Below are 26982 nucleotides of genomic sequence, written 5' to 3' on the forward strand. Positions count from 1 at the left end.
TTTTTGCTCACAACTTTCTCTACATCAACCTTTGGTTCACCTCCTTCCCTAATTCCCTTTTCTTCATCAAAAACTTTTCATTTTTGCTTGTAATTCTTTCCATCTCACCTTCCACTGTGTTAAAGGTACCCGGTTTCGCTTAGCAAGGCTCTCCCAGTGGTCGATCACTTCTCTGTTTCCCCTCACGCTTTCTCACATGTGGAAGGCTTTTCCCGGAAGAGTCTGCAAGGCTCCGGCATGGTCCTTGTTGAAATCCCTTTGTAGAACACACTGCAGCTCTCTTTTTGTGGGCAGCAGACACTCTGGCTTTGTGCAGCGAGCTGCAAGCCTCTGTGATAGACAGAGAAGCAAAGCAAGCAGCGGGCGCAGACCAAATCACACACGGAATCACGGAATCACGGAACGACAGGGTTGGAAGGGACCTCTGGAGACCATCTAGTCCAACCCCCCCACCAGAGCAGGGTCACCTGGAGCAGGTTGCACAGGAACGCGTCCAGGCGAGAATGAGACGTATGGGTCATAACGCTGTGGAGCAGAAAGACAGAAGTGCCACGGGCTTTTCCAGCCGAGGTGTCGCCAGGGCCGTTGGGCACAGGGAGCTCCCGGGGCCTCTTTGAAAGGTATTTCTGCATGGCTGCAGAAGCTGCTGCTATTTAGACTGTGACCACTGAACGTTGTACTAGCCTTTGTAAAAAGATACTTGCCGTATTTCCTTCCTGCTCCTCCAAAGTATTTTGGGGTTACCTACGCACAATGGGATCAAAGATTCTTGCTGTCTTCCAAGAACTCACGTGGCCGCCTTAGAGGCTTCAGCAGCCACCATAGAGGTGGCACAGTGCAGCCAAAGAGGTTATAGGAGCCCAGCAGAGACACTTAAGTCAGACAATAGATTTAGGATTTAGGGGTGTTTCGGGTTGTTTTTTTTTTTCACAAACCAGTAGAACTTACCAAAGGGGAAAGAGTATATTGGTGTTGGGAGGGGAAACCCATTATCATCCTGCCACCTTCAAGGACGAGAGATGCTGAATTGACTGTCGTACTGAAGCACTTCAGGGGGAACATCTTTATGCCATTGTAGGTTCTAAAGAAATATTTTTGCTTAAGCCTGTCTTTCTGAAGCGTTCCAAAAAGTGAGTGAGAAGGACTATACACATTTTCTCCCAACTCTTACGATCCCTAACTTTAACCACAAACCTGATGTATTTTTAATGGCTTCGTGTTCTGTCTTTAGATCTCGAATGGATTTACCTGGCTCTCCATCACGGCTTGTATGCTCCTCCCAGCCGGCCCAGATGCTGTCCATCGACACTGGCCAGGCTGACCGGCAGGCCAGTGGTAGGATGGATGTGTCTGCCTCGGTGGAACATGAAGCCCTCAGCAATGCCTTCCGCTCAGTGCCACTCGCAGAGGAGGAGGACTTCGACAGCAAGGAGTGGGTTATCATTGATAAGGAGACGGAGCTGAAGGACTTCCACCCAGGTGCTGAGCCAAGCACCTCCGGGACCACGGATGAGGAGCCTGAGGAACTAAGACCTATTGAAGAGGGTGAGGAGAGGAGGCGCTTGGGGGCAGATGCTGCAGTCAGGCCGAAGACGCATGATGGGCGAAGTCGGGGTATGCAGCCTGTGACTGAGGAGGACAGTTCCCACAGACACGAAGGACCTTCTCAAACAGTATCTGACAGTAAACACGAACAGCAGACAGGAAGTCCAGCCCACTCCCCCCTACATTCAGCACCAGCTATCCGACAAAGGAGACGGGAATCTGAACCTACTGGTCCTCAGAGACAGGTAAGACCCCTGGGTCTGTATCTTGTTGCCTAGCATAGCATCATCTCAGGAAACCTCAGCTGTGCTCGAGAAGTCTGTGATTCCAAGCATGTATTTCTGCTGGAAATCTTTCTGACGGTGCTTGCAAATGTTGTGAACACCTTAGAAGTGCTCCCTGTAGCTAGTAATGTTGTCCCCTACTAAGGACACACTTACCAAGATCTTCCAGCTGTTTTGGCACAGGGACAAGAGGAGAGCACAGTTGTGGTGGTGGGTATCTTTAATCAGTTCTCTCATTGCTCTCCTACAGTGCTTTATTAATAACCACTTAGTTGTATGGAGGTGTTGCTAGCAAATCTTCTCCGCATAGTTTCTCAGCAGCAACAACAGTGTATGGCAAGAGAATGCCCTCTAATCTAATTACACATCAGCACCGGGCAGGCCTGCAGCAATGCAAATCACAAAATAACTCCCTGAAATTAAACTTTCTTCTAAATACCTAACAAAAAGCTCAGAGTAACCAGCACACACATCCCGTCAACCTTACTTCAGTGACTGGCATTGTTGTTACCATTGTTTACTCACAGAAATGTTCTTTACCTACTGTGTTTTTTCCAGATAGTTGTAGAGGGCTTTTGGTTTTGTTTTTTTTCTGTGGTCCTCTGAAGATATAAAGAAGTTCAGTTCTTAGTGGGAGGTAATTTATTAGATTGCCTGGAGAAAGCATGATATACTGCTAGGCTCAGAGTTCCTCTGTCATATCTAATCTTCTTTTCTCAGACACTCAGAAGAAGGCTGTCCCAGAGTGTTCAGTGCAGGAGACAATAAAATTGTTCTCCTGAGGGCTTTTTGTATTTGTATGTTAAATGAAGATCTCTCATGCACGTGGGATCCATAAGTGCAGCACAGGGCAGGCGAGTCTCGGGGCCGTGTACGCAGCGATACCCTCCTACGGCGGGCGTTTGTGCAGTCTGTTTGTTCCTCTCTGGAAGATGGAAACTCCATCTCCCGTTCCCTCTTGAGCTTATTCTCTAAGGGCGTGTTCACTGGACTGGAGCATGTTAACACAGCATCCTTCCGTTCAGGCCTTGCACAGATTCTTCTCTTCTATGGATCCCGGAGAGGTACAAGAAAAAAAGGACTGTTAGTTTTGGCAGCAAAACATGAACAATACAAGAAACTATATAAAAAGAATCAAACCAAATCCTTGCCTGCTAGGCAAGGTGTTCCTTGCTAAGGTGTATGAGACGGCAGCGTTTACAGGAAGGATAGAAATACGGACAGCAGGCACTACTGGGACTGTCCTGCCCGGCGTGGAATAGTAGCAGTACGTGCTTCTCGTGGGGGCTGCGTCCAGTTGCAAGGTTCCTAAGTGGAGGTGTTTGCTGTATAAAGCCAACATGTGGAATGCCCCAGATATCTAGAGATTGCATAGGCAAGATGGGCAGAGCTGGAAGGGTCTGCGTCTGAATTTGCTCTATCTGTACACTTATTGGGCTGGTCAGCGCAAGGCGTGCAAGATCTGCAAGATGCGATGAACGTGGCAAGAGCCAGCTGTAAGAATCAGCAGGGACACTTCACTGACGTATTTAGCGTAGCTAAAGAAGGCTGGAGGTGCCTTCTTGGCCACAGCACGTAATACTGCTACGTGAAATAGCTGGGGGAGTTGGGTATGATGCAGTATGAAGGCTGCTTATCACTGCACAGTGACACTTAAAAAGCAGGCAAAAAAGGTAAATTAGTGGGATTGTGGGGGATCACTGCTAATAAGTTAGACAGCCTTGCTTCTCCAGCAGACTGCGCATTTTTTTGCTCCTTTGTTCTGAAATACCTTCTAGTTACTCCTGGGCCTAGCTTTGTACATACAGACCAACACTGGACTTCTTTGGCTGGCCAGGATTTAGCTGTGCTTCCTTTGATGTCTGGATCCTTCAGTTGCCTCTATATACACAGCTTTGCAGTGACATTCGTATTTTTACCATTTGCTGTCACAAAACCAACTGCTAACTCTCAAAGGAAAAATGACTTGGTGCCTAGAGGAAAGCAGAAGCCTCTTCTCCGTAGGTGCAGCAGAGATGGAGGGACAGTTGGTTGGGACGCTAATAAGACGTTGACCAAGGACTTAACTAATGAAAATACTGAAGGCCTCACTAGCAATGACAGAAGTTTCCAGTAGCTCAGGCTTGGGCTTCCTCTGGGTTTGACTGGAACTGTGATTGGATAGTGTGTGTGTGTGAGTAAGTCTTCCTTATCTTTGAATATGAACTGAGCTTTTAAGATAGGTGAAAATGTCCCTAAATGCAGAACTACCATGAGGAAGGTCATAGGCCTTGTTGTACCAATTTGGGACCTCATTCTGGTCTCCCAAAAACTGGTGGTCATCCATTGGTGTCAGTAGAGTACGTAGTGAGAGCAAATGGGTAATCCCTGCTCTGATGCTTTCTTCTGTTCCTCCATTCTCTGGCTCCAGTAGATAAGCCATTACTTGTTACTGGCAAAAAGACAGTCGCCTCTGAGTTACCATAGAATCACAGCATGGTTGAGGTTGGAAGGGACCTCTGGGGATCATCTAGTCCCACCCTCTGCTCCAGGATGGATCAACTAGAGCAGGTTGCTCAGGACGGGTGTCCAGTCAGAATATCTCTGAGGACGGAGACTCCACAACCTCTCTGGGCAACCTGTTCCAGTGTTAATCACTCTTATGGTAACAAACCTTTTTCTTAGGTTTAAGTGGAATTTCCTGTATTTCAATTTCTGCCCGTTTCTTCTTGTCCTTTCACTGGACACCACTAGGAAGAGTCTGGATCCATCATCTTTTTCCCGTCAGGTATTTATAAATGTTGATAAGCTCCGCCCTGAGCCTTCTCTTCGCCAGACTGAACAGTCCCAGCTCTCTCAGCCTTTCCTCAAATGAGAGGTGCTCCAGCCCCTTCATCATCTTTGTGACCTGTTGCTGGACTATCTCCAGTCTGTCCATGTCTCCCTTCTACTGGGCAGCCCAGAACTGGAACACGGCACTCCAGGTGTGGCCTCACCGGTGCGAAGTAGAGGGGACGGACCACCTCCCTCAACCTGCTGGCAACGCTCCTCCTGATGCAGCCGAGGAGGCTGTTGGCCCTTTTTGCCACAAAGGCACCTTACTGGCTTGTGCTGAGCTTAGTGTCCACCGGGACCTGCAGGTACTTCTCCGCCAAACTGCTTTCCAGAGAGTTGGCCCCCAGCGTGTACTGTTCCTCCCCAGGTGCAGGACTTTGCACTTGCCTTTGTTGAACTTCATGAAATGGTTTTTTTGCCTATTTCACCAGCCTATCCAGGCACCTCTGAATATCAGCACAACCCTCTGGCGTGTCAGCCACTCCTCCCAGTTTGGTATCGTCTGTGAACCTGCTGAGCGTACACTCTGTCCCATCGTCCAGGTCGTTAATGAAGTTGTTAAACGGTAGTGGCCCCAGCGTCCACCCCTGGCTACACCACTAGTGACCAGCCTCCAGCTGGACTTTGTTTCCCTGAGCACAATGCCTTGAGCCCAGCAGCTCGGCCAGTTTTCAGTCCAACTCACTGTCTACTTATCTAGCCCATACTTCCTGATTTTGTCTATGAGGATGTTATGGGAGAAAGTGTCGAAAACCTTACTGAAGTCGAGGTAAAACAACCTCCCCCCCAGTCATCCCATCACTGAAAGCTATCAGGTTCATCGGGCGTGATTTCCCCTTCATATAGCCGTGCTGACTGCTCTCAGTCACCTTCTTCTCCGTCATACGTTTGGAAATGGCTTCCAGGAGGATTTGCTCCATGCCCTTTCCAGGCTGACCAGCCTGTAGTTCCCCGAGTTATCCTCATTTAGAGCTCAGATGTTTGTTCAAATGTATGAATCTTTTGGAAGAGAGATACTGTAGTGCAAATCTGAGGGATGGTGGTGTCCTCGTGAAACTGTGTGGGAGAGGGAGCACAGTACGAACAGATGCTGCTGTGGGGAAAGTCAAGTGCAGAGGAGGCTCTGAATAGCCTGGGGGAATTTCTGACCCAAATATTCTCACGTGTTAGATATCTCCTGGTTTCAGCTGGCAAGGAGGTAGCTGCAGTGGAGCGTGGACCTCATGGGAAGCTGTGGTGTGGAGGGAGAACAGGTCTGTCACGAAACTGTGTCCTGTTCAAGCCCTTCTGTCTGTGCACCGCTCCATGCAGCGCTGAGCACCCAGCAAGCTGTTTAACAGAGCTCTTAGGGTTTACTTTAATGTATGCGTTTCAGGAATGGACTAATAAATCTGTGCTTATTTTTATGCCCTAACGTGCAGATAAAGCTATAGAAATAGCTATACATGAGTGGGAAAGAAAGATTGAACCTGCGCTTCCGTTCACATCCTGACATAGGATTGCTGTTATTGTTGGAGATCATTTCTATCCACGCCTAGCAATATAATTTAAAAATCTGTCAAGATCTTAAATATGCTGATTAAATTCACTGACACTTGATGGAGATGGCAACTTACTGCTGCCTTCTGTGTTGGAAAGAAATACAAATGTTCATACATTTATGAGTCTTAGCAATTACTTCTGACTGTAGGTCTGTGCTCACAGGTATTTCTTGACTCTGAATCTCCCTTGCTGCTAGCGCAATTGGCAGTGTAGAAGATATTTTGAGACTTGCCTGCCTAAAACATGCATGTCCAAATGATGTCGCATCTAAAAAACACGAGAAAAGTGAAGCACTAGTGGGAGTTCGTAGTAACTCTTTCCTTACCTATTCTTGGATATACTCTGCAGAGTTCAGAGAGCGTTTTGCTTACACTGTGTCTTACAGTCCCATCTCCCAGAGCCAAGAGTTCATCTTTTAGAAAAGGTCGCAATGTGTAGAGGCAGTGGTGTACTTCCTTACCAACTTACCTGTGTCGTTAGAATCACTCTTTAAAAAGTCTCCCTTGGTGCTCTAATGGCCTCTTTTCTCCCACAGCCAGGAGAATGCCACAAATGGACTTACTTAAAGTTGTCCATGTCTTGACCCTGAGAGGGCAGCAGCTGTAGAGCTTACGAGTCCTTCCCAGCCATACCCCACCATTGGCGTCTTTGCTGAGAGATCAGGCAGGGATGCTCAGCGTGAAGACCTGTGTTGGTGATGCCGTGGGTAAGACAGGAGGCAGTCAGAAGCACGTTGCACAGGCTGCCTGGGCTGGTTTCGCCTGGGAGTCCGACTTGACCTATAATCACTGGTTTTCTTCTGTAAAAAACTGTGCTGAGACCCTCACTGAGCCAAGAAAATATTCTCTGTTCTGGCACGCCCATGCTCCTGAACTTCATCATTGCCTCGTCTGAGGGGTGCTATAGTCATGAGATACTGCCTGATGCCTTTGGGAGCAGCACAGCTGGTCAGGGGCTGAGCACTTCAGTGACCCCAGTATGCTGTCCTCCTCCTCCACTGATTTGAGTTGGTGGTTATTCCTCGGAAAGGGACACAGAGGCACGGGAGAGGGCTGCGTCACAACGAGGACAGGGCTTTAGTGTTTTGGGTGGTCCGTACTGCCTCTCTGGTTCACGTGGTGTAGAGCGTTGCGTTGCCCTGGCTCTGTTACCGGGAGGAACTCTGATTTGCACTGAGGCCTGAAAGCTGAGCAGGGCTTTCTCTGGGTTATATTTTGGGCCCGGCGGCCCCCGTGGCCCCAGACCCTGCAGCAGTGATGAGCGAAATCCTTGTCATTCCCAGAGCGCCTATAGACAGCAGGAGGAGCGGACGGAAACTACAACTTCACTGCCTCTGAGGCAGAAAGAAGAAAAGCTGGGCTGAAATAATCGAGCAACGGGTAGACGCAAAACACAGCAGGCTCTCAGGTTTCTAACCCTGGGCACAAGAGGTAGGCTGGGGGAAGAAGGCGGCAGGAAAAATGAGATATGAAAAGGTGCTGTATGTGTCTTGGTTTCCTTTCCCTTCGACAGCATCATCTGTGGGCTGCTCTGAGGGGACCTGAGGGACCATTTCTCAGGGGTGAGAAATGGGCATTTGCAGAAGAGGGGCAGACTCGCGTTGCCCCTCACTCAGTGTCATTCCCGTTGAGCTGCACTTGGTGCCCGTTGTAGATGATGCGATTCTTTGACATTCAACTCCTCCGGCTTCCCTCCACAGGAGAAGAGCTTGCCAGCCGATGGAGAAGGGTGAATGTAGAGTTTTTGGCTTCTGTCCCTTACACTCTTTAGATTCAGGGTCTCTGTCCATCCATGTGTTAGGAATAAAGGATCAGCGAAAGGGTGATACTGTAAGAGAAGTAATGCTCACGTATGCTCGTGATATATATAGACAGGTCATAACAACCAAAACCTTAAGCTCACTAGAAATTCCTAATTACATTTTATAGCTTTAAAATATATTGAGCTCTATCAACATCACGTTTTTATGGGACTTCACATGAGAGGTGTGATACTGCTCCTGTCCAAACAGAGCAGAATAGGCCTGATGGGAGGTGGTCCAGCCTGATTGCTGCCAAGGGCAAAGGGATAAAAGGGGGCAGCACCTCCAGCATTGACTGTGTAATTTAAGCATTAGAGCATCAGTGAAGAAAAGCGGTGCGTCTGTAACCTCAGCTTCAGCCGGGAGGCGGCAATGCCTAGGTGCGCTTGCTGGTGGGGTGTTGCAGTTTGCCCCTTCATGGCCTGGGCAAGGTCCTTGGTCCTGTGCTGTAGCGGAGGTCCATCTGCGTGGTTGAAGTGATCTTTTTTGATCTGAGAAGTCTGTACCATGTTGGGATGACGTATAGATTGGAAATCGTACAACATGCTGAGCCCAAACGTGGAGCGAAAAGTAATAATAAGAATTCCAGTATACTTAGTTGTGCAGCCTACAAAGAGTACACCCAGGGCTCAGTTTCTACACCATCTGCGCAAAGAAGAGATGGTTGTCTTTGTAAGAAATTAGGGCTTCCGTCTAGAATTTCTTTTGTCTCTCTCAAATACTCGGTATGACAACATTACATGATTATTAGCCGAGAGTCTGATCTATGCAGTGACATGCAGTACATTTAGGACTGTGAATAATTGCTTTTCACATCTAATGCCCACCACAAGCAGAGTAGTTCTCAGACGCTTCTGAAGATAAGGTACCTGCCTCAAAGCACTGCAAAGGTATTGAAGGTGACAGGACAGAGATGAGACTGGATGAAGTTCAGCTCTTTTTCTCATATCCTTTACCAGGGCAACATCTCTAGTAAGGTAAGGAGAGCAGTGTTGGCTTAAGAAAATGCAATATTGCCTTTCCACATTTCCCAATTACATTTTGAAACCTACAGAGCCTTCCTGAAAAGAAGTGCAGCACAAGGAAGGGAATGGATTTGAAAGGAAAAATGTAATTCCAGGAAAAATGGTCTGGTTTTGGAAAGTGAGGTTGCTGACCCCTGTGGAAGTGCTAGTTCCATAGCAGAGTTAGAAAGGGGAGGAAGGGCTTAGCGTTTTCAGGGCGAAGAATTGGAGTCATTCCCGTAATCCCTCTCTTCCATTCAGTGCGTAAAGGGAAGGTAGGGACTGCGATCTCATCCTGGCACAAGCTGTCCTCTGTGAGTATACTTTCCTCCCTCTCCTGGCCGTCCCAGGATCACAGAAGCAGGAAAGGGACCTAAGAGTGCCTCTTCTCCTCACGTCCTCCCGTGGCTCTGTGGTTTGAATTTCTCACTGAAAGGAGAATAATACTCTGCCTGCCTTTCCAGCTGCTGCCTGTCCTCCGCTTGCCAAAACTGGAGGCATTAACACTCCCCCTGCAGAGGTACTTCACGTAGAAGTGTATCGGGAGGGCAGCAGTGTATGGGTGAGAAAAGGAAAGTCCACTAACAGCCCCCAAAGTTGCCGTTGCAAATCCCCGGAGCGAGTTTTCAATAAGACTCATTGAAAGAGCCCCTCGCTTTTAAATGCACATAACCACTTTAGCACCAGGCGTTTCACCTTTTCTCGTCCACGTGGTTTCCAAGTGCGTTCAGAGTTTGACTGTTTCCTCTGTGCAGGATGTCCGAGTAGCCTAATGCCATGTCAAGATAAGTGATGCCGGAGGAGCAGAGAGGTGAGGCGTGTGGCCTGAAGGGCCACAGGAGGGGACTGACGTAGCAGAGCCGGACGCCGCTGGTGTCGCTCGTGTCCGCGTGTGGCGGGGGAGAGCATGGCAGGCCCCCTGTAGCGGCAGGCTCCCGCGGCGCCCGTAGGGTCCCCGGGAACTAATAGACCCAGAGCAGTAAGTAAGCCCCGCGTAGAGCAAAAGCATTTTTCATCCGCCGGCGAAGATGTCTGCAGCATGCGCATCACAAACCAGGGGCGAGTCAAGTCTTTGCCTGACACCTTTTCCTCCACTCTTCTTGGTCTTTTTCAGTTGGAGGAGGACAGGCCTTCTCAGCACTCCCTCCCGAGGTACAGCCCCCTGAGAAGACTGGCGTCCTCCGTTTTCTCCTCCTCAACCCTGGAGACAGAACACTACCCTCACCTCGGTGGCACTTTCATACAGCGCAGCCGTTCAGCGGAGAGCAGTCCCGTGCGCATGCCCCACCGCAGGCACATGCCCCTCACGGCAGGAAACCACAGACTCATGCCTTCCGTCCTCCGCATTTCCAGGTCCCAGCTCCAGCAGGTGTGGGCCCGCTTCACACACAAAACATAGCCTGTTCAGGGAAGCAGCAGCCTCCATAATGCAATAATAGATCCCACCCGCCCACAATGTGTCACCACTTAATGCAATATTGAATCCCAGACAACACTGGCCTAAGGTACTGTAACTTCCAAAGCCCCTGCAACCAGACCCCACAGAGACTGACAACATCTGCCTTCCTAAAGCTCCCAGCAGCCTGGGCGAGGGGCAGCAGCGTGGCCGAAGATGAGAACGCAGATGGTGAACGGGTGATGTGTGAAAGAGGTGGATGCCAGGGCTCATCTCAGAGACTCGCGCGCGCGTATCCTGCAGCCTTGGGGTAGGAAGTGCAGGGCTGCCTCACTGAACACACCCCATCACGCCACAAACGTTGTCAAGTTATGACTGGAGTGGAGAGACCGTGGAGGTATCGGCAAGCGTTACCTTCCCCGGGCAGATCGGTTCAAGCGTCTTTGCTGGTATCTTACACTGGGCCAAATCCGTAGGCGGTTTTACTCCATCTAGATCTAGGCAGGCTCCCACTGGAAGCTCACCTGAGGCAGGACCTCAGGATTTGTCCCTCTTGTGGCGTTACGATCGTGTATCTCTTTGCTGCTTTGGCTTTGGGGACCCCCTTGCTTTTGTTGCGGTTTGGTTTCCATACAGCGGCCGCGTATTTCTGTCTCTCTGGCTTTGCCTCTGTTACGCGGCCGCGGAGCTGCTGTCTGCTCTCCACTCCTAAGCTGCTCCAAATCTACCTGCCTTCCCCCAGAGGCGCTGACTGTCAGGAGTTGGATAGCGAGGATTTTCTTACTCATCCAGCTGTATATTACGCTGTTTCTAAATCCCAGAAATTTTAGGCACCTGCGGCTTTTCATTGGCAGAGCAGCCCTGCTTCTCGGTCTCGCTGGGAAATGCCTGTGATAGCAGATCTCACCTGAGAAATAAACTCGGCACTTGGTGTACAGAGCCCCTGGAGCCCTTGTCTAAAACTGACCTGAATCTCAGAGGAAAAGGGAGATCAAAGTTAATTTAAATTGTCATAAGTATCCTTATTTCCCGCGTTTGCAGGGATATATTGCCCTTCTCAGTGTAGCTGCAGCGTAAAACACCAGGCTGTATGAAGACCTTCTGTAGTTAAGTGAATGTAGTAACCGTCTTTCCTTGAAATGAGCCTTCGGTCCGGAGAAGAGGCAGTGTGGGTGTTGAGGTTGAAGAAGAAGGGGTCATTGCTGGTGCTCAGGGCTTCAGGAAAGCGCGAGTCCAAAGTAAAATACTCTGCAGAAAGTATACAAGCACGGGGTACAGACAAGAAAACATACGGAAAGCTCAGGCAGATGTGAAAACGGCATGGGATTAGTATGGGTGTTGGCAGAAAGTTGTGACACGGAGGTATTTCTGCATAGGTAAGGTGTTTCCGGTGGAGTTACAATGAACGCTTCCAGATACTGATTTCTGTCGGTATATCCGCCCCGCCTGAGGCTATTTTACATCAGCTTCGCCCTTCTGTGAGCAACCCAGGGAGTGCAGCCCCCGCGGGGTGGGTGATGCTCTCTGAAGCTCTGGAGCTGGCCCGGTGGGTCTGCGTGCCGCGGGACGTGCTCAGGCAGGCTGGGCCTGCGCCGCCGCGGAGCATCCCGGGGGATGCGGGGACGGAGGGCGGGAGTAACACACCCTCCTCGAGAAGACTCAGCGTAGGCATGGCCAGTCTCCGCCCGCAGTCGTTCTGGAGTCAGTGACATCATTTTCTTTTGATTTGCCCCGAGAACGTGAGCGAACAGGACGCTGTACTGCCCGGCCAAAAATTTTTATCTGCAGTTTGTTGGTCGGTTTTATTTTTAGAAAAGGCATTGCCAGAAATACTGGGACTGAACTAAGCCAATCCTATTTGGCAGCTCTTCTCTTCTCAAGCGCAGAAACCAGAAAGAGCAAGGCTTTGCTTTTCTCAAAAGTGACATGAGAAGGGATGATTTCCCAAAGTAGACTCTGCTCTGATGGTATTTTTTCCGTGTCGAGTAGAGATTTTAATAGAACGGCAGATTCCAGGGAAAATGGAATTGGTGAAAGAAGTAGATTTAAAATCAGCGGCTCTTAATAATTTTTAGTTCCTAGTCTCCAAAACACTGATGTTCACTTTTCAGGGTCAATTTTAGGAACGAGAATTGCTATTGTTTTATTTTTTAAAAAACAATTTTTCGTTTCGCCAGTGAGAATAGGGAACAAACGGTGTAACAGGGTATTTATAAACTCTAACCTGCCCGTTTCAGGCAAAAACAATGACTAGGTGGTAAGTAGCTCCATATATAAAATTTAAAGGGCAGTAATCTATCTAATGCTACTCATGATGGTCATACAGACTCACGGTGGTTGTACAGAACTGTTCTTGCCAAGTAAACTTGATGATACTTTCTAAGTTCGAAAGTCTGATTGATGAAGATGGTTGATTTATATAGACTTCAGCAAGACTTTCTTCTAGTTAAAATTATTAATAAATTGAAAGCCAACTAACCGAACAAAATATCTTTATATCTTGGTGTCTCTTACAAGTGGGGATGTTTCTCATTAGGACTCCTGATCTCCTGCCCTCAGCTCAGGACTATTCCATGCCATTAGTGGCTGTCAAGAAGAAAAAAGAAGTCACTGAGGAGAAAGTTTGCAGCGACAGGACGATGGGCGGCTTGATAAAATAATCCTGGCAGGCCAGCTCTGCAGAAAGATCTGGATGGCTTGAGAAGTTGCTTGCATGCAAACTAATTATTGCATTCAGCCAGGGAGAAGGTCTCGTTTCGAGTACGAAGAATATAGGTCACGCACGGAGTGGGAGAAACTGTGCCCTGGGAGGTGCTGTCTCCCAAAATAAGGTGGGAGTTAGGGGAAATAATTAGCTGCAGGCAAGGTCTTCTTTGATGTATCAGCAGGAAAATGAAGATGTGAGCAGAGGGGAGATCTTTTGCACTGGTGAGATCACTGCCAGACATCATATCCGAGTCTCGTATGGAAATTTTTTTAAAAGATTTTCAAAACCTAAAAAAAGGAGAAGTGGCACGAGAACGGTTTGATTCTGTAAAACCTGCCCTGTAGAATGAGCTTGAAGCAATGCAGTCTGTCGTTAAAGACAAAACTAAAAAGTAACGCGATTGCTGTTAGAAGTACCTGCCTGAAGAGAGCAGGACGCGTTTCTAATCTGCCAGGCAAAGGTATGGATTTAGGTGCTGGATTATAAAGTAACAAAGGTCAAACTAGAAGTGATGCTCATTTTAAAGACGTAGGTGGGTGGTAAACCGCTGAAATACGTTGTTAAAAGACACCGAATTCTTCGCTCTTCAGATTCAGTAAGGTGGGATATTGCTTTCTAAACCAATCCTGGTAAACCATCAATTTTGGGCTCTATTCCAGAATAATTGGACGTGTTGCGGTCACCTGGGTTTTATGGGAAGTTTTATTTCGTCATCAATATGGCTTTTACACTTTAATTCTGAACAAATTAATTGGTGCTAATGGCTGGAGTCCTGATGTTACAGTAGTATGCAAAGAGTATTAAAAGTAGTCGATTTGCAGATTTTTTTAACATCTTCATCTAATGCTGTAATAATTACTATGGAATCCACATATTGTTGAGGAACAGTTGGCAAATTAAAGAAATGTGAAAATAATTCTCTTTTTATATATATGGAAATTTAATAAATTAATATTAAAACTAGTTACAGTGCAATTCTAAAAAACCTCTGTAGATTACATTTATATTGCATTTATTGATTGTGTTGCATTTATAATGACTGCAATTATAAATGTAAATATGTCCAAAATCAGTTGTCAAAAAAAAACCCCCACCCAACTGGAAAGCTCAAAGGAGGTGGCAAGCAGCCATTTCCCGTTGAAGGCTGCGCTTCCGTGGTCAAGTTAGGGGAACAGAAGTGTCGGTTCTCCCAGAGCTACCCTCCTACCCCCACCCCATCCAGCCCTTTCAGCCCTTTCCCCTGTGCCAGTGCCGGTGTTCGTGTGGCTGCGTGGACCTGCACGGGGAGAAGGGAAGCTGGTTTCGGCTTTGGTTCATTTGCTGCTTTGGTTCACTGTCCATTTGCACAACTGGCAGCGCTGGGAAGCCAGGGTCAGCAGGGAAACAACCCAACTGGTGGAAGGCTGTCAACGCGAAAAGTGATCTTGGGGCTCTGGGCTGAAAAGTTAGTTGCCATAGTTTTTCCTTTTATCTTTGATAAGGTTCCTTCAATTCTTCAGCTGGGGTAAGGCAGTGTAAATCAATACTGGTGAAATAAAATTCCCTTTCAGCATCAGACTCAGGCAAACTGTGTTCATCAGAAGGGTTTGCATCCTGAAAGAGATGTTCTGGGTTTTACTTCCCGCTGTACATAGCACTTCTTCTCCTCCGAGTCCAAAACGAGGATTGAAATGAGCATTGGCCACTCCTTTACGATGCAGAGATCATTAGCGTCAGACGGAGAGGTAGCTGTTGCTCGGATCTCGTGCTCTACTTCAGTGAGCGAATGCACATCAATTGTACATACATATAAAAGCCATCTTTTTTTATCTTGGCCTCTTGGCTCCTTTCACTTTGTTTCTATGCAGAATGGGAGATGTTTCCGATTTACCACTCTCTCCCCAGCCGCCTTCCCACAGGAAGGAGCTAATGAGATGTGATTTCTCTGAAAACGTTACTGCAAATGCTTGGGTTAAGCTAGCATGAATTGGGTAAATGTAGTTTCACCAGCACATGTTCGCTTTCAGTGGAGAAGGTTTTGGTGGGAGGGGGCTGGCTGAAAATAAGCTATACTGACAAAGGCGCAATTTTGCAGATGCCAGTGCTTCTGCATTGCGAGTATCCTGTTGATATACCCGTGTTGAAAAAGTCCCTGGTGTGAACCTGACTTTGTCCGCCATTCCCATACTTTTTTGCCAGTGTTGAAGGACAGGTAAGTGGAAGGGTTACGTTGCATCACCTCTTTCACTGTTTAAAGTCTCTTTCATTACAGTGGTGACAGAATGTAAGATAGAAACGCCCCGTAAGACAGCTGTGTGGGTGATATAATCCCATCCCTGTGCTACCTCCTCATGATGAAAAGTATCTCTTGCTCTTCCACTCCTTCTCTTTGTTGTGGGTCTGAACCTGGACGTTGCAGTGGTCCAGGCTGCTGCAAGACTGTGGCTCTGAAAGGGACAAACTGGTTCAGAAGTTGTATTTGTCTTTGTGGTTCCTGGAGACTTCCAACCCGGACTGATGCTTTCCTTTCCACATGACAGATGTTGACTCCAAGACCTTTCCTTCAGCTCTTTTCCTGTAGTTCCTGTGGTGATTCTTTAAGGGTCCCTAAGGACAGAGGCAGATCAGCCCACCTCTCAAATCCTGTGTCCACATGACTTTTGAGGAGCGTGTAAGAAGCTGCTCTAGCTGCCTTTCAGTTTGTGGTGAGGTGGGTGTTGGGCTCTTCTCCCAAGTGACAAGCGATAGGACGAGAGGAAACGGCCCCAAGTTGCACCAGGGGAGGTTCAGGCTGGATATTAGGAAAAATTTCCTTACTGAGAGAGCGGTGAAGCATTGGAAGAGGCTGCCCAGGGAGGTGGTGGAGTCACCGTTCCTGGAGGTGTTCAAAAAACGTGTAGACGTGGCACTGCGGGACATGGTGGGGTTGGGTTGATGGTTGGATTTGATGATCTTACAGGTCTTTTCTGACCTTAATGATTCTGTGATTTTCCCTTCCAGTGCTGGGAGGCAGCAGGCACCACCTGAGCTGTGAAGGGTGTTGGCAGTTGCCACCTCCCCAGCCCAGCGTGACGAAGCTGTACTTGGACAGTTGGTCTCCAGACTGGCTTGAGATAAGGCAGCTGACTCCAGGACCGGCTGACGTTCTCCTCTGGGATCTCATCCATTGCTCCATAAGCAGAGATATTGCTGCTCAGCTGCCACCCGATTAGCTTATATTTAAATCTGAACCTAGACGCAAGAACAACAGCAGTCAGCCGTAGCCCTGAGCTGTTGGTAGGCTTCACACACAATGTGATGAGGAGGCAGAACCCCCTCATCTTCACCTCACTGCTTGAGAAGCTCTCTTAGATCTAGTTGCCTCTTTGTTCCCCTTTGCCCATCTCTTCCCCATGTGACAAAACTCTTTTCACTCCACCCAGGTTGCCAGTACGTATCCCGCTCCACACATTCACCTGCCCCCGCGGTTTACCTCCGTTGCCGTTCGTGGGATCTCATCCCTCGCATCCTTATGGCGTTCCTGGGCACCTGCGCTACCTCCTGCCTTTGCCGTTCCCAAGAACGCGCGAGGCTTGCCTCCTGCAGCAGTTTCCTACACGTTGCGTATCTCATGTGTCTGAGGAAGAGTCATCATGTTGTTTAAAGGCAGTTTGATTTCAAAGATGATAATGGAAGATACCCTCCATTTTCAGGACAGTTTTACGAGTTTCAAATCCTGGAATCCTTAGGACTTAGCAAACTCCCCAAAATTATTGTGTACATCAGCTGCTGAATTCAGAGAGCTGGCAATGCTCTTTCCCTTAAGACACAGCTCCCATCTGTGACGGCAAACCATGTAAACATCTGGTTAAACACCACTTCTGTTGTTGCGAGCTCGTCTCTAAGTTCCGTTTAAATTGGTGTCTGGTCTCTGTAAGGGAGAAAAGGTCTCAACTCCAGTTGCAAATACTATAAGCTCTTCCAACTGGCTGTTCTCTGGGCTGGCAAAAGTGGCTGTCCCCGTTCTCCAGCCTGGGATCTGGGAGGGGGATCCAAATAAAGACAGAAATAAAAAGGGTATCTCAAACAGCCAGGACAGGGCAATTTTAAGCACAACAGAGCTGACACTTTGTTCATTAATTCTGAACTTTAACTTGCTGGAGTTTCTTCTCTTCGCTGTCTTTATCTGGAGGGATACATATCTGGAGTGGAGGATTTTTTCCTTGAGGATCAGTGTTCTTCGCTTTGGCACGTATAACGGCAGTTCTTCCCTTACCTAGCCTGCGCCACGGGCGTTTGGCCATCAAAGTATCTCGTTTTAAACAAGCTCCCTATTTCTTCTGCAATCCCATTTGGCAGCTAGCTCTGCCCAGCTGCTCTGCAGCAGTCAAACCCGGGTGTTACGTGAGAAGGCAGTGTGCCTTTAAGAACCAGTCAACATTCTTTTTTTCCTTTTCGAGGTGAAAAAAAATCCATTTTTGATACATTTTTTGCATATAGGACTTCTGGAAAGAGGCCTGTTGTTTCACACTGATCAGCGATAATAAGGAGAGGTGTCCTCAGCAGCTTCCCTAGCCTGCTCGGGAGGCAGAGGGGTTGAGTGGCTCTTCAGTCGTTGGGCTGCGTTTCTTCTCCAAAGGCGACTCTAAAGCCGGTTAACGTAGACCTTCTTTCCTAACTCCTCTAGGCTGCGAGCACTTCGAGATGAGAAACAAAACAAATGTCGTTTGGGACATTTCTCTGCTCCCTGCTTCAAACATTTCTTCCAAAGGGTTGACTTTGGAGTGTTTAACTACCTCATTTGTCTTTTGTTTCAGTAACATCGCCAGGCTTTGGTACCATCATTATCCCTGGCTGCACTGCCCCAAAGTGTGCGGCCTCTTCTGCGAGACGTGATGATTTGTTTTGTAGGAGAAGCCTTCTGCAGTCGGGTGGGAAACCGGGGCAAACACCTCCATTTAGCCTTTCCAGGGTCATTCAGAACCAATACTAATAGTCACTATACTCGTACCTTCCTATGGCCTCTTAACCTAAAAGATCCCCACGTGCTTCATTTTTCCTGTGAGTCACTCACTTCCCCGCTGTTTGACATGCGGGACCGCTGGAGGAAGTCGGCAGCGACTAAAGCCTTTTCGGAACATGTCAGGATGAAGCCAGATGTTAGAGTTCGATTGCACAGAGAGAATTTCAGGAGGCAGAATATTATCTCATGATCTGGAAGTTGTCAGGACAGCGGGTGGGACCTATATACCAAGTAGAACAAATATCATTGAGGCATTTCTTTGACTGCAAATCACCAGGAACTTCACTCGCTCTCGCATGTAAAAATGCACTATTTGAATCTGGTGCTGCGATTCTGTGTAAATAAATTAAGGCAAGAAAATATAACCATTGCTAGTTTAGTCCTGTATTGTAAAATAGCTCAACAATAGGATGCACTGTGAGACCGAAGATCAGAAAGCATGGAAAGATGTGTTCAGTCCTTTTCCTAATGTCTTTCCCCCTCACGCCTCCATCAGTTAATCTCCCGTGATGTCCCTATGCGGAACTTTGAAGTGCTTGGCAGCGGCACAAGATTATTCTTGAAAATATAAGGAGATTTTCTACTGCTTGTCCGCAGGGATTGGTGACAGTTGCCCACCGTGTTTGTCCAGTGGGTCTAGCATCTCTTCCTTGGGCTACGTGGAGTCTCTGAGGTATCCAGTCACACTCGTGTTACAGCCACATAATACTGCGTCAATGACCTAATTTATTTTTGTTGTAAACTGCTGGGTTAGATGAATGACATGTTTTGCTAATGGTTGTCAGTGGAGATTTATTCACGCTGCTCTCAGAACTTTACCTGGAGCTGAGACCATTTTGTGACTTTCACATTGAATAAGAAAGGGCTCTTTTATCCCAATCTATTCAAAAGAGAAGCTTTTCTTTTTATTTTTCCTTTTCTGTTTTTCCTTTGGTGACAAATGGGAAGGAACTATTTGGAGATAGCTATCACGTAGCTGTCTAGCTCTGCTCAGCAGCAACAGATGGGCTTCAAGAGGCTGGCTGATGAAAATAAAATTGCATTTCCTAGCAGACAAGGTCTGAAGCCTTGAAAATCATGGATGATTTGCAAATCCCTAAACTCCTGTTAGTGTTTATAGTGAATGAATTGCCCCAGGTATTTCTCAGCTGGAGGACACGGGGCGCTTTTCTTCTTGACCTGCTTCCCCTGTAGTTGGCAGCCCTCCCCGGAGTGACTGGAGGAGATGACAGTTTCTGGAGAGGCTGGCCAAAGTAAGCCAGATGTGCTTCCCCATTTCACTCTTGTCCCCAGGGTGGCGTTGGGATGCTTTTTGCTGGAGCTTCCATTGCTGACTGTATGTACGTTTGTAGGTGTTCATGACCCACAGGCGGGGTGTGAATGGCCACGCGTGGTCATGCCTTCCAGAAGCGTTTCTGTGCCAGTAATGGGCCACTTTGCATGCATCCAAGTGCTCAAAAGGCTGTTGCATAGAACGAATCTCAACCAGTTACAGAAAGTATCCTCGTGCTGTCTGGTGCAGACGGCACACCCGGCCTCCTTTGCACGTTGCAGATCTGATTTTGGCAACCTGGCCCGGCCCCGATTTCTTTATTCAGTGTCTTGTAGCATACATACCCCTCCATTCGCCATCAGCTGGTGGCAGAGTATTCTGGCGATAGGAACGGTGCTGCCACTTGGGACGTGATTTATTAGTACGCAAACACCTACTTTGGGGAATGTTAAAACGTGAAATAAAACGTGTAAAGGCTGATCGTTGCGACACTACCTTCCTTTTTGTTGCATTTTTATACCATGTGTTTTGTGTTCGGGTTGCTATAACACGCAGACCTGCATTTGCAGGTTCTGTTCCACGGGACAGCGCAAAGATTAATTTCTGGGAAATGTTTCTAAGTATTATTTGATGTATTGCAACACCTTTGTATTACACCTGCCGTTGAAAAAATGATGTTACAATGAATGTACATTTTAAACAAGCTGCTAACCATGTAACCTGGGGATTAGAAGCAATCCCCGTTTTACATTCACTTGCATGTCTTTTAGTATTTGAAAAGAAAATTGGTTTATGTTTGGAGGTTTCCTTTTTTCATATGCAAAGTGTTTCAAGTCGGTTACCTCATCTAGTGCACTTGCCTCGTAAGAATCCCCAGGGCTTCCTCCAACAACTCCAACAAGTTTCTCGGTTTAATTATGAGTGCAATTAATTCATCTGGCAAGGTGAAACACAGTAATGGCAAATTTCCTCTGAATAAGTCAGATATAAGGAGGATTTCCATGGGACTCTTGCCCCTTCAGCTTGGTCCTTCCTAAAAAAAAAGCCAGATCAGGTTCTTCTTCGGCACTGCTGACTTCTGGTTATTTTTATGACTGAGGAAGATGTTTAGCTTTCAGAATCTCCTTCTTCTTCTTCTTTCTTGCTGCTATTAAGTTGCCTTTACGATTAGGGACGAGAACAATTGTTGGATTATCATTTCCTTCCACTTTGCTCGCCGTTTCCTGAGTCTCTTATGAGTGATAAAAAGGAGGTGGTCCCCGTGTCTGCTCAGACAGGGAGCTCTGCGTTGGCTCTTGCTGGAGACGCTGGTGAGCGCAGAGGTGGGAAGCTAAGTGGCAGGCGTACCACCTTTACAGAGCTGTTGCTTCCGTCCAAGACGCTAGGAAAACTGGCGCAAACCTAACAACATACGAAAGCACAAATAGGGAGGAGGAGAGCACTTATCCAGCATAGGACCGGACTGTCCTGTTCACCTTGGTAGCAAAAAAACCGCAGAGAAAGGCTATGGAGCATTTGGTGTTAAGATGCTGGAAAGAAGAACATCTCTCTGACATTTATGGTGCTGATTCTTGGAACGCGGAGATCCTGCAAGCAAGCGTGGCAGCTCTGAGACCCCTGCTACTTTTACCTCATCTGATGCTGGTTTGAAGAAAGAGCTGCTTCAGAAACTCAGATTCTAGGGTTTTTTCCACTCACTGTTCTCAATCCTGCCAGATCTCCCAGTCCCAAACAAGCTTAGTCTATGTTGGCAGAGGATAATGTCACTCCCAGGATATGCTAAGGTCCTGATAGTATCCAAATCAAAGCTGTTACAGGGAAGACCGGACTGCGGCTCTTGCTGTCTGTGTGCCATCTGCATCTCTCAGGACTAAGGCCTCTTCCCATTCCCAATGGAACAATTAACGTCACGTTGGGAACTTGATTTCTGCTTCTCGGACTTCCCAGCTCCCATGAAGAATCTCAGGGACCAGCATATCCTTCCTTTGCATTACCTTGTGTCACCTGTTAGACTTCTGTTGCTGCTAAGAGAGACTCCAAACCATATTTAACCAACTGCTATTCAAGTAGGAGGTGACTGTGGGTTTCTGTAGTCATTTCTACTGAGAGGAGACAAAAGCTGTAGGTAACCTGTTGTACTTCCTGGCTTGCTTGAGAAGCGTCGTCTGCTGGGACTTGGGTTTGCTTGAAGCAGTGGGTCTCAGGAAAGTCCCCTTCAAGCAGGTCGCCGGCATCAGGAGGCACAGCAGAAGGGCTTCCTTGAGTTGCCGGAAGTCCTCACCGATTGCGAGGGATGGAAGGTTTGAAGAAGCTCTGGAAGTTCGTCTCAGGGGGAGAGCAGCAGGGAGATGGAGGGGAAGCAGCCTGCTGTAGCTTTAAAGGCGGTACTGAGTAGGGATCCATTTGGAAGGACGTAGTTGACTAAAGGGATCCAAAGCGTGTTTTCCTTGAGTCTTTTTATTCTTCCTGTATCTAATCCCTTCAGAGCCTAAGGTCAACCCCTTTTTGTACTGCAATAACACTGTAATATATGCTTGCACTAATTCTTCTGGCACACCAAGCATGCAAGACCAATTTAAAGCTTTTTTCAGAAGAAAAACACTGTATTATTGTGTATATAGAAATACTGAGAGAGAATTTGAATTCTGTCTCCTGTATAAAAGCATGCATTGATTACCTGTATGTAGACCATGCTGTAAATGCTGCAGAGTACTGTAAAATCCTACACTTGAAACTACAATGAACAGGCAATGTCATCAAAAACAAACAAAACAGAAGCTGTGCAATGGATTTTGTGCCTTTTTAAAATCCATGTATGTTAATCCAGACAATCGGGGGGAAAAAAAGAAAAAAAAAGAGCTTGTATACTACCAAAACCTTATTAAAGAATCAAAGGCAGCACCTTGGTGATGGTTGGGTTTTTTGTTTGCTTTCTTGCTTTGTTTTCCTATTCCCTTTGCTTTCCAGCTCTGGGAAGGTGTCCCCTGCTCATCCTTGGGTACATGGGAGCACCGGGCAGGGAGATGAAGGAGCTCTGGTAGAACAGGGAGCGTTTAATTATCGTTTACTAACGTGATCACTGAAAACTTGCGGTTAAGACAGATCTGGGAATAGAAACAAAGTTCCGTGACTGTTGGACATGTGTTTCATGCACTTTGGGAAGGCCACGCTCTGAGTTCGATTTACGTGAATTTAGGCTAGTACCAATTTCACTGACTTGAACCCAGTCGTATCACAGCAGCAGGTTACGACGAGCCCCAACTTATGCAAGTTTTTAGAGCTCTGCCTTGATGGTTACCAGCATCGAAACTGGCTAAACTTAGACTACTACAATTGCACACCTATAAACACAGCGGAAGCAGTTTATCACATTTCTCTTGGTTTCGTAGACCGGGCATCTTCCCCTGGCTGGCGGCATGGCGTGCATGGGGCGGGTGGGCGGCTCTCTCCCATCAGACGTTTGACAAGGTGTTTAAGAACATCTGGTGAACTTCCAGCCCCTCCACCCCCCGAAACCCCAGGGAGATGGATGCCAAACTGTGCCCGTCCTGCAAGTAACGTACTCCTGCCGTAAGCCTGGGCTGCTCAGTTGATCTGACCGTGCTCTGCCTTTCATCGTGGCTTATTTGAACGCAGTCGCTGCTGTAGAGTGGCAGGTGGTTCAGCCCCAATTGCTGTTGGTCTGTCTGGGATCAGGTTGGAAGAGGAAACACGGCGATAGACCCGGTTTGCTTTGGTGTGAAGTGCATAGTTAATAATTTTCTGAAAGTGGCTGGAGAGGGAGGCTGCAGGCAGTAGGTGCATGCAAAGGCTCTGGTACCTGTGGAAAGGGTGGTGGAAACTTTCCCCCCTTGCAGGAGAAGCACAAGACGCCAACTCCTCAAGGGCAGAGAGCAGTTTGTGCAGGCGGGCGACGGTCTGGGGGGAACAGCTAAAATTAGGCTGTGGTCTCTGACTTACAGGGGTGTACAGCGTGCGAGCCCCTTTTTTCTCCTGGGAATTGCATGGAGGGTCAGGCTTCTTCTGAGTCTGCATCTGATGGGGTCCACAGCCCATCTGCTCCATGACAAACGCCTCAAAGTCTGGTTTGGTTTGCTTCCCTAAGGCTCTTGGTATGTGGCACGTGTGTACATCTGTCACACAAACACTGCAGAAGGACACACTGATGCCGTAGCGGTAACCATGGTCTGAGACATGGTTTAGAGCATGGTCTGAAAATGAACGGTAGATAGAAGAAATGCGGCATTTCCTGGTTTTATGTTAGGCAAATACTGTGATTTTTTTTCCTGTACTTGGTGGGTTTTTGGTTGTTTGGGGTTTTTTTTCACAAATTATTGCATTTAAAATGTTTAAAACTGAGAGACGGGAGAGAAAACAAAACCCAAATTCTACAATCTAAGGGAAAATTGATTAGGTTCATGTGGGAAACTGTTCCCTTTCCCCCAGGTTGGTGCAGAGCTGCTCTGCTGCAGGGGCATGGGCACAGGCAAGCTATAGCGTCTCTTCTCTGTGCCCTCATGAGTCGTGAGATCGCCAGAAAGCCATACAGGCAGAGCAAGTACTGTCATCGCTCTTCATTGCTGTAGGGACCTGGGCAGAGTGTGCATGGCTTGGCATGGGGCAGGACATATCCCAGAATCACCGAATCATTAAGGTTGGAAAAGACCTGTAAGATCATCAAGTCCAACCACCAACCCAACCCCACCATGCCCACTAAACCATGTCCCGCAGTGCCACGTCCACACATTCCTTGGACACCTCCAGGGATGGTGACTCCACCACCTCCCTGGATATATGAGCACGGTAACGAGCGGGATGCCAGCACTGCTCCTGGACCCACCAGCGTGAGTCTGCTCCGTGCTGCCTGAGAAGAACACGTCCGGCTACGTTCCTGGTTACAAGGGGACCTGGGAACTTCTAATGCATGGTTGTGAACTTGCAGTAGCAAAGTGGAGGCTGCACCGTTGCTGATTTTTGCAGTATTTGCAGCATCGCTGGGATGTAGGAACTTTCCTGCTGCCCATATTGGGTGATAGAAGTTTCCTCTGAGGATGTCCCAGTGCCAATGATCCTGTTAATTTGAAACTCCACCAGTTTACAGGAAAGACAAACCCCAGACTCCACTGAGCTGTACATGACCAGGGGGGCGGAGGTGGACTTGAAGGGGCTGGTTTCTGCCTCTGCCAAATATGAGCAGGTAGATCTTTTTCTCCCCTGACTCTCCTTCCTCTCTATGTTCTAACTCTGGCCTCTGTGCAAAGTAGGGCTATTTACTGCCTTTCAAATACATATTGTGACCCAAAGTAGTTACTGGCTAAATTTAATTTAAATGCAGTCAAGTTTTATGGAGAGAGAGAGAGAGTTCAAGAGGTGAAATGTGCAGACTTTGTGGGGAACACAGGCTCAGACACATATACTGCCATATGCATTCCTGGACAACTGACTGACAAGTCAAAAGAGAGTCAGGAGTGAAGATCTGAGCCCGAGCAGGTGGGAAAAAAATGGTTCACTGTCCAAGGACAGGCAATGTGTCTTCTCAGAAAGTGAGGACGATAGGCAGAGATCAGAGCTTGCTGGAGGTAAAGGAGGTCCTTTTGACTCAGGTTCGGCCAGCTCCAGTGTAGCTCTGCTCACGCACAGCCTTGGCAGCTTTTTAAAATGGGGTGGCTGCCGCAGCTCGCAGCATAGGTCCTGCTCATAGTGGAGTGAACCTAGCAGAGGGCTGCCAAGATGATTAGGAACTAGAAACGTATGACGGGAGGAGAGGCTGAGGGAGCTGGGTTTCAGAATCCCACAGAATCACAGAATCACTAAGGTTGGAGAAGACCTTTAAGATCATCAAGTCCAACCACCACCCCAACCCACCATGCCCACTAAACCATGTCCCGCAGTGCCATGTCCACATGTTCCTTGAACACCTCCAGTGATGGTGACTCCACCACCTCCCTGGGCAGCCTCTGCCAGTGCTTCACCACTCTCTCCGTAAATAGATTTTTCCTAATATCCAGCCTGAACCTCCCCTGGCACAACTTGAGGCTGTTTCCTCTTGTCCTGTCACTTGTCACTTGGGAGAAGAGACCAACACCCACTTCACCACATCCCCATGTGTTTTCTCTTTCCCAGCATGGACACTGCACCCTAAGCACAACCGTGATTGCTTGGCTTCTACCTACCCTTGGGAGACTTGGACTGCTTAACCTGTTGCATGCAGTACCCCAAAATTGCCAGAAGGCATTCCTTAAAGCAGCCTGCGACTGTGGTTGTTTTGCCACTGTAAATGCACCACGGAGAAAATCCAAAGAGCATAAATATGCCAAACAGTATGGAGGGCAGAAGTTACCTACCAACCCAACTAAAAGAAACTTTGTTGAAATGTTGAATGGACTAATTTCCAAGAAATGCCTGGGGGAGGAAGCCAAGTGGGTAATTTCCTTTGCAAAGGGTGGTAAGTCCCTCGTACTAGTCCAAGTTCCACATCTGTCATCCTGATACAAAAGGTCGAGTGAAAGCCCAAATCGGGCTAATACAGGGCCATCTTCAGGGCCAGGCTTCAGCTTTAATGAAAGAAGAGGAGAAGCTTTGGACGCCAGAGGCATTGCCAAAACAAGCCTGTGTTTTAATTTATAGGATATAAAAAGAAATATTAAATGGGTAACAACTTATCACCATGCAGAACAGCTTGATGCTGCCCACCAATCTGTTTGAAATGTCCCTGTTACACATGAGCATAAAGATCTTGCATTTTTCAGGCATACTAATAGAGCAATTGCTCTGCACAGAATAACATGCAGATTTTCAGCACGATTTGAAGTTGTGTCATTGGACTGAAAAGCTATTGAGCTCTTTTTTCTCTCCCCTAGAGACAAAAAGATCTCTTCCCACAGCCAGGTGAATGTGCTAGCTGTTGGCAGTGCTGTAGCCCACAGAGTTGAATGGGTGCTTGTTTAGTCGTGTAGCCTAAATAGCCTCTGACGCTGTCAAATGCTGCTTCAAAACGCAGATGGTTGGAGCCCTTCGGTTCATGATTAGTATTTTTCAAGGGTAACCTGTGATGCATCATTGACTGGTTGAGTTATGGAGAGGCTTTTCGTTTTCCAGCCCTCTTAATAGAAGGGTGACCTAAATGGTTTTTCCTTTTAAATCCATTTTGTGGAGTGGTGCTGCTGTGATTTCCATTTACAACCAATTGTTAATTAGGCCAAACTTCATTTCCTATTTATTTTGCCCTTTTTTGCTTGTTCGGTCAAGTGTCTGCACGTGTGTGTGAGTGCTGCTTTTCTGTTAGGCTTATTTGCAATCATTTCACAGCCCACTCCTGCTGCCTTACGGGCAGTCTCTCCACCACAGACTGCTGCTCAAGAAGCACTGCCTCCACCAACTGTCCTGTCCTCCCGTTGCTATTAACGGTTGGTCGCCCCAGAGTCTAATAATGACACTTTATATGTCAGCTTTCATGACTTACTTGAGTTCACTGTGGCCTGGGCATAAAAGAGAGTTGCTGAATGGTTCCAGTAAGGAAGGAGTGACTATGTAAATATATAAATGCTGAAGAAGATTGGGAAACATGAAAAACCCCTGAGGAATTGCTTGTAAACACCTCTTTTAGGTCCAGGTTAAAGGCTGCTAACAAAGGAA

At 47.6% G+C, this 26982-nt stretch overlaps 1 protein-coding gene across 1 annotated transcript in view; it reads left to right on the plus strand.

Moving 5' to 3' along the window:
* Positions 1–26982, plus strand: part of TTBK1 (tau tubulin kinase 1) — a 95054-nt gene that overhangs the window by 64686 nt on the left and 3386 nt on the right. The window contains exons 13-14 of the mRNA XM_009817764.2: positions 1232–1790; positions 10119–10142. Of these exons, the coding sequence (XP_009816066.2) occupies positions 1232–1790; positions 10119–10142 (583 nt within the window). The remainder of the gene's footprint in view (positions 1–1231; positions 1791–10118; positions 10143–26982) is intronic.

This window comes from Gavia stellata, chromosome 37 (genome assembly GCF_030936135.1).
Source record: "Gavia stellata isolate bGavSte3 chromosome 37, bGavSte3.hap2, whole genome shotgun sequence".
NCBI classification, from domain to species: Eukaryota; Metazoa; Chordata; class Aves; order Gaviiformes; family Gaviidae; genus Gavia; species Gavia stellata.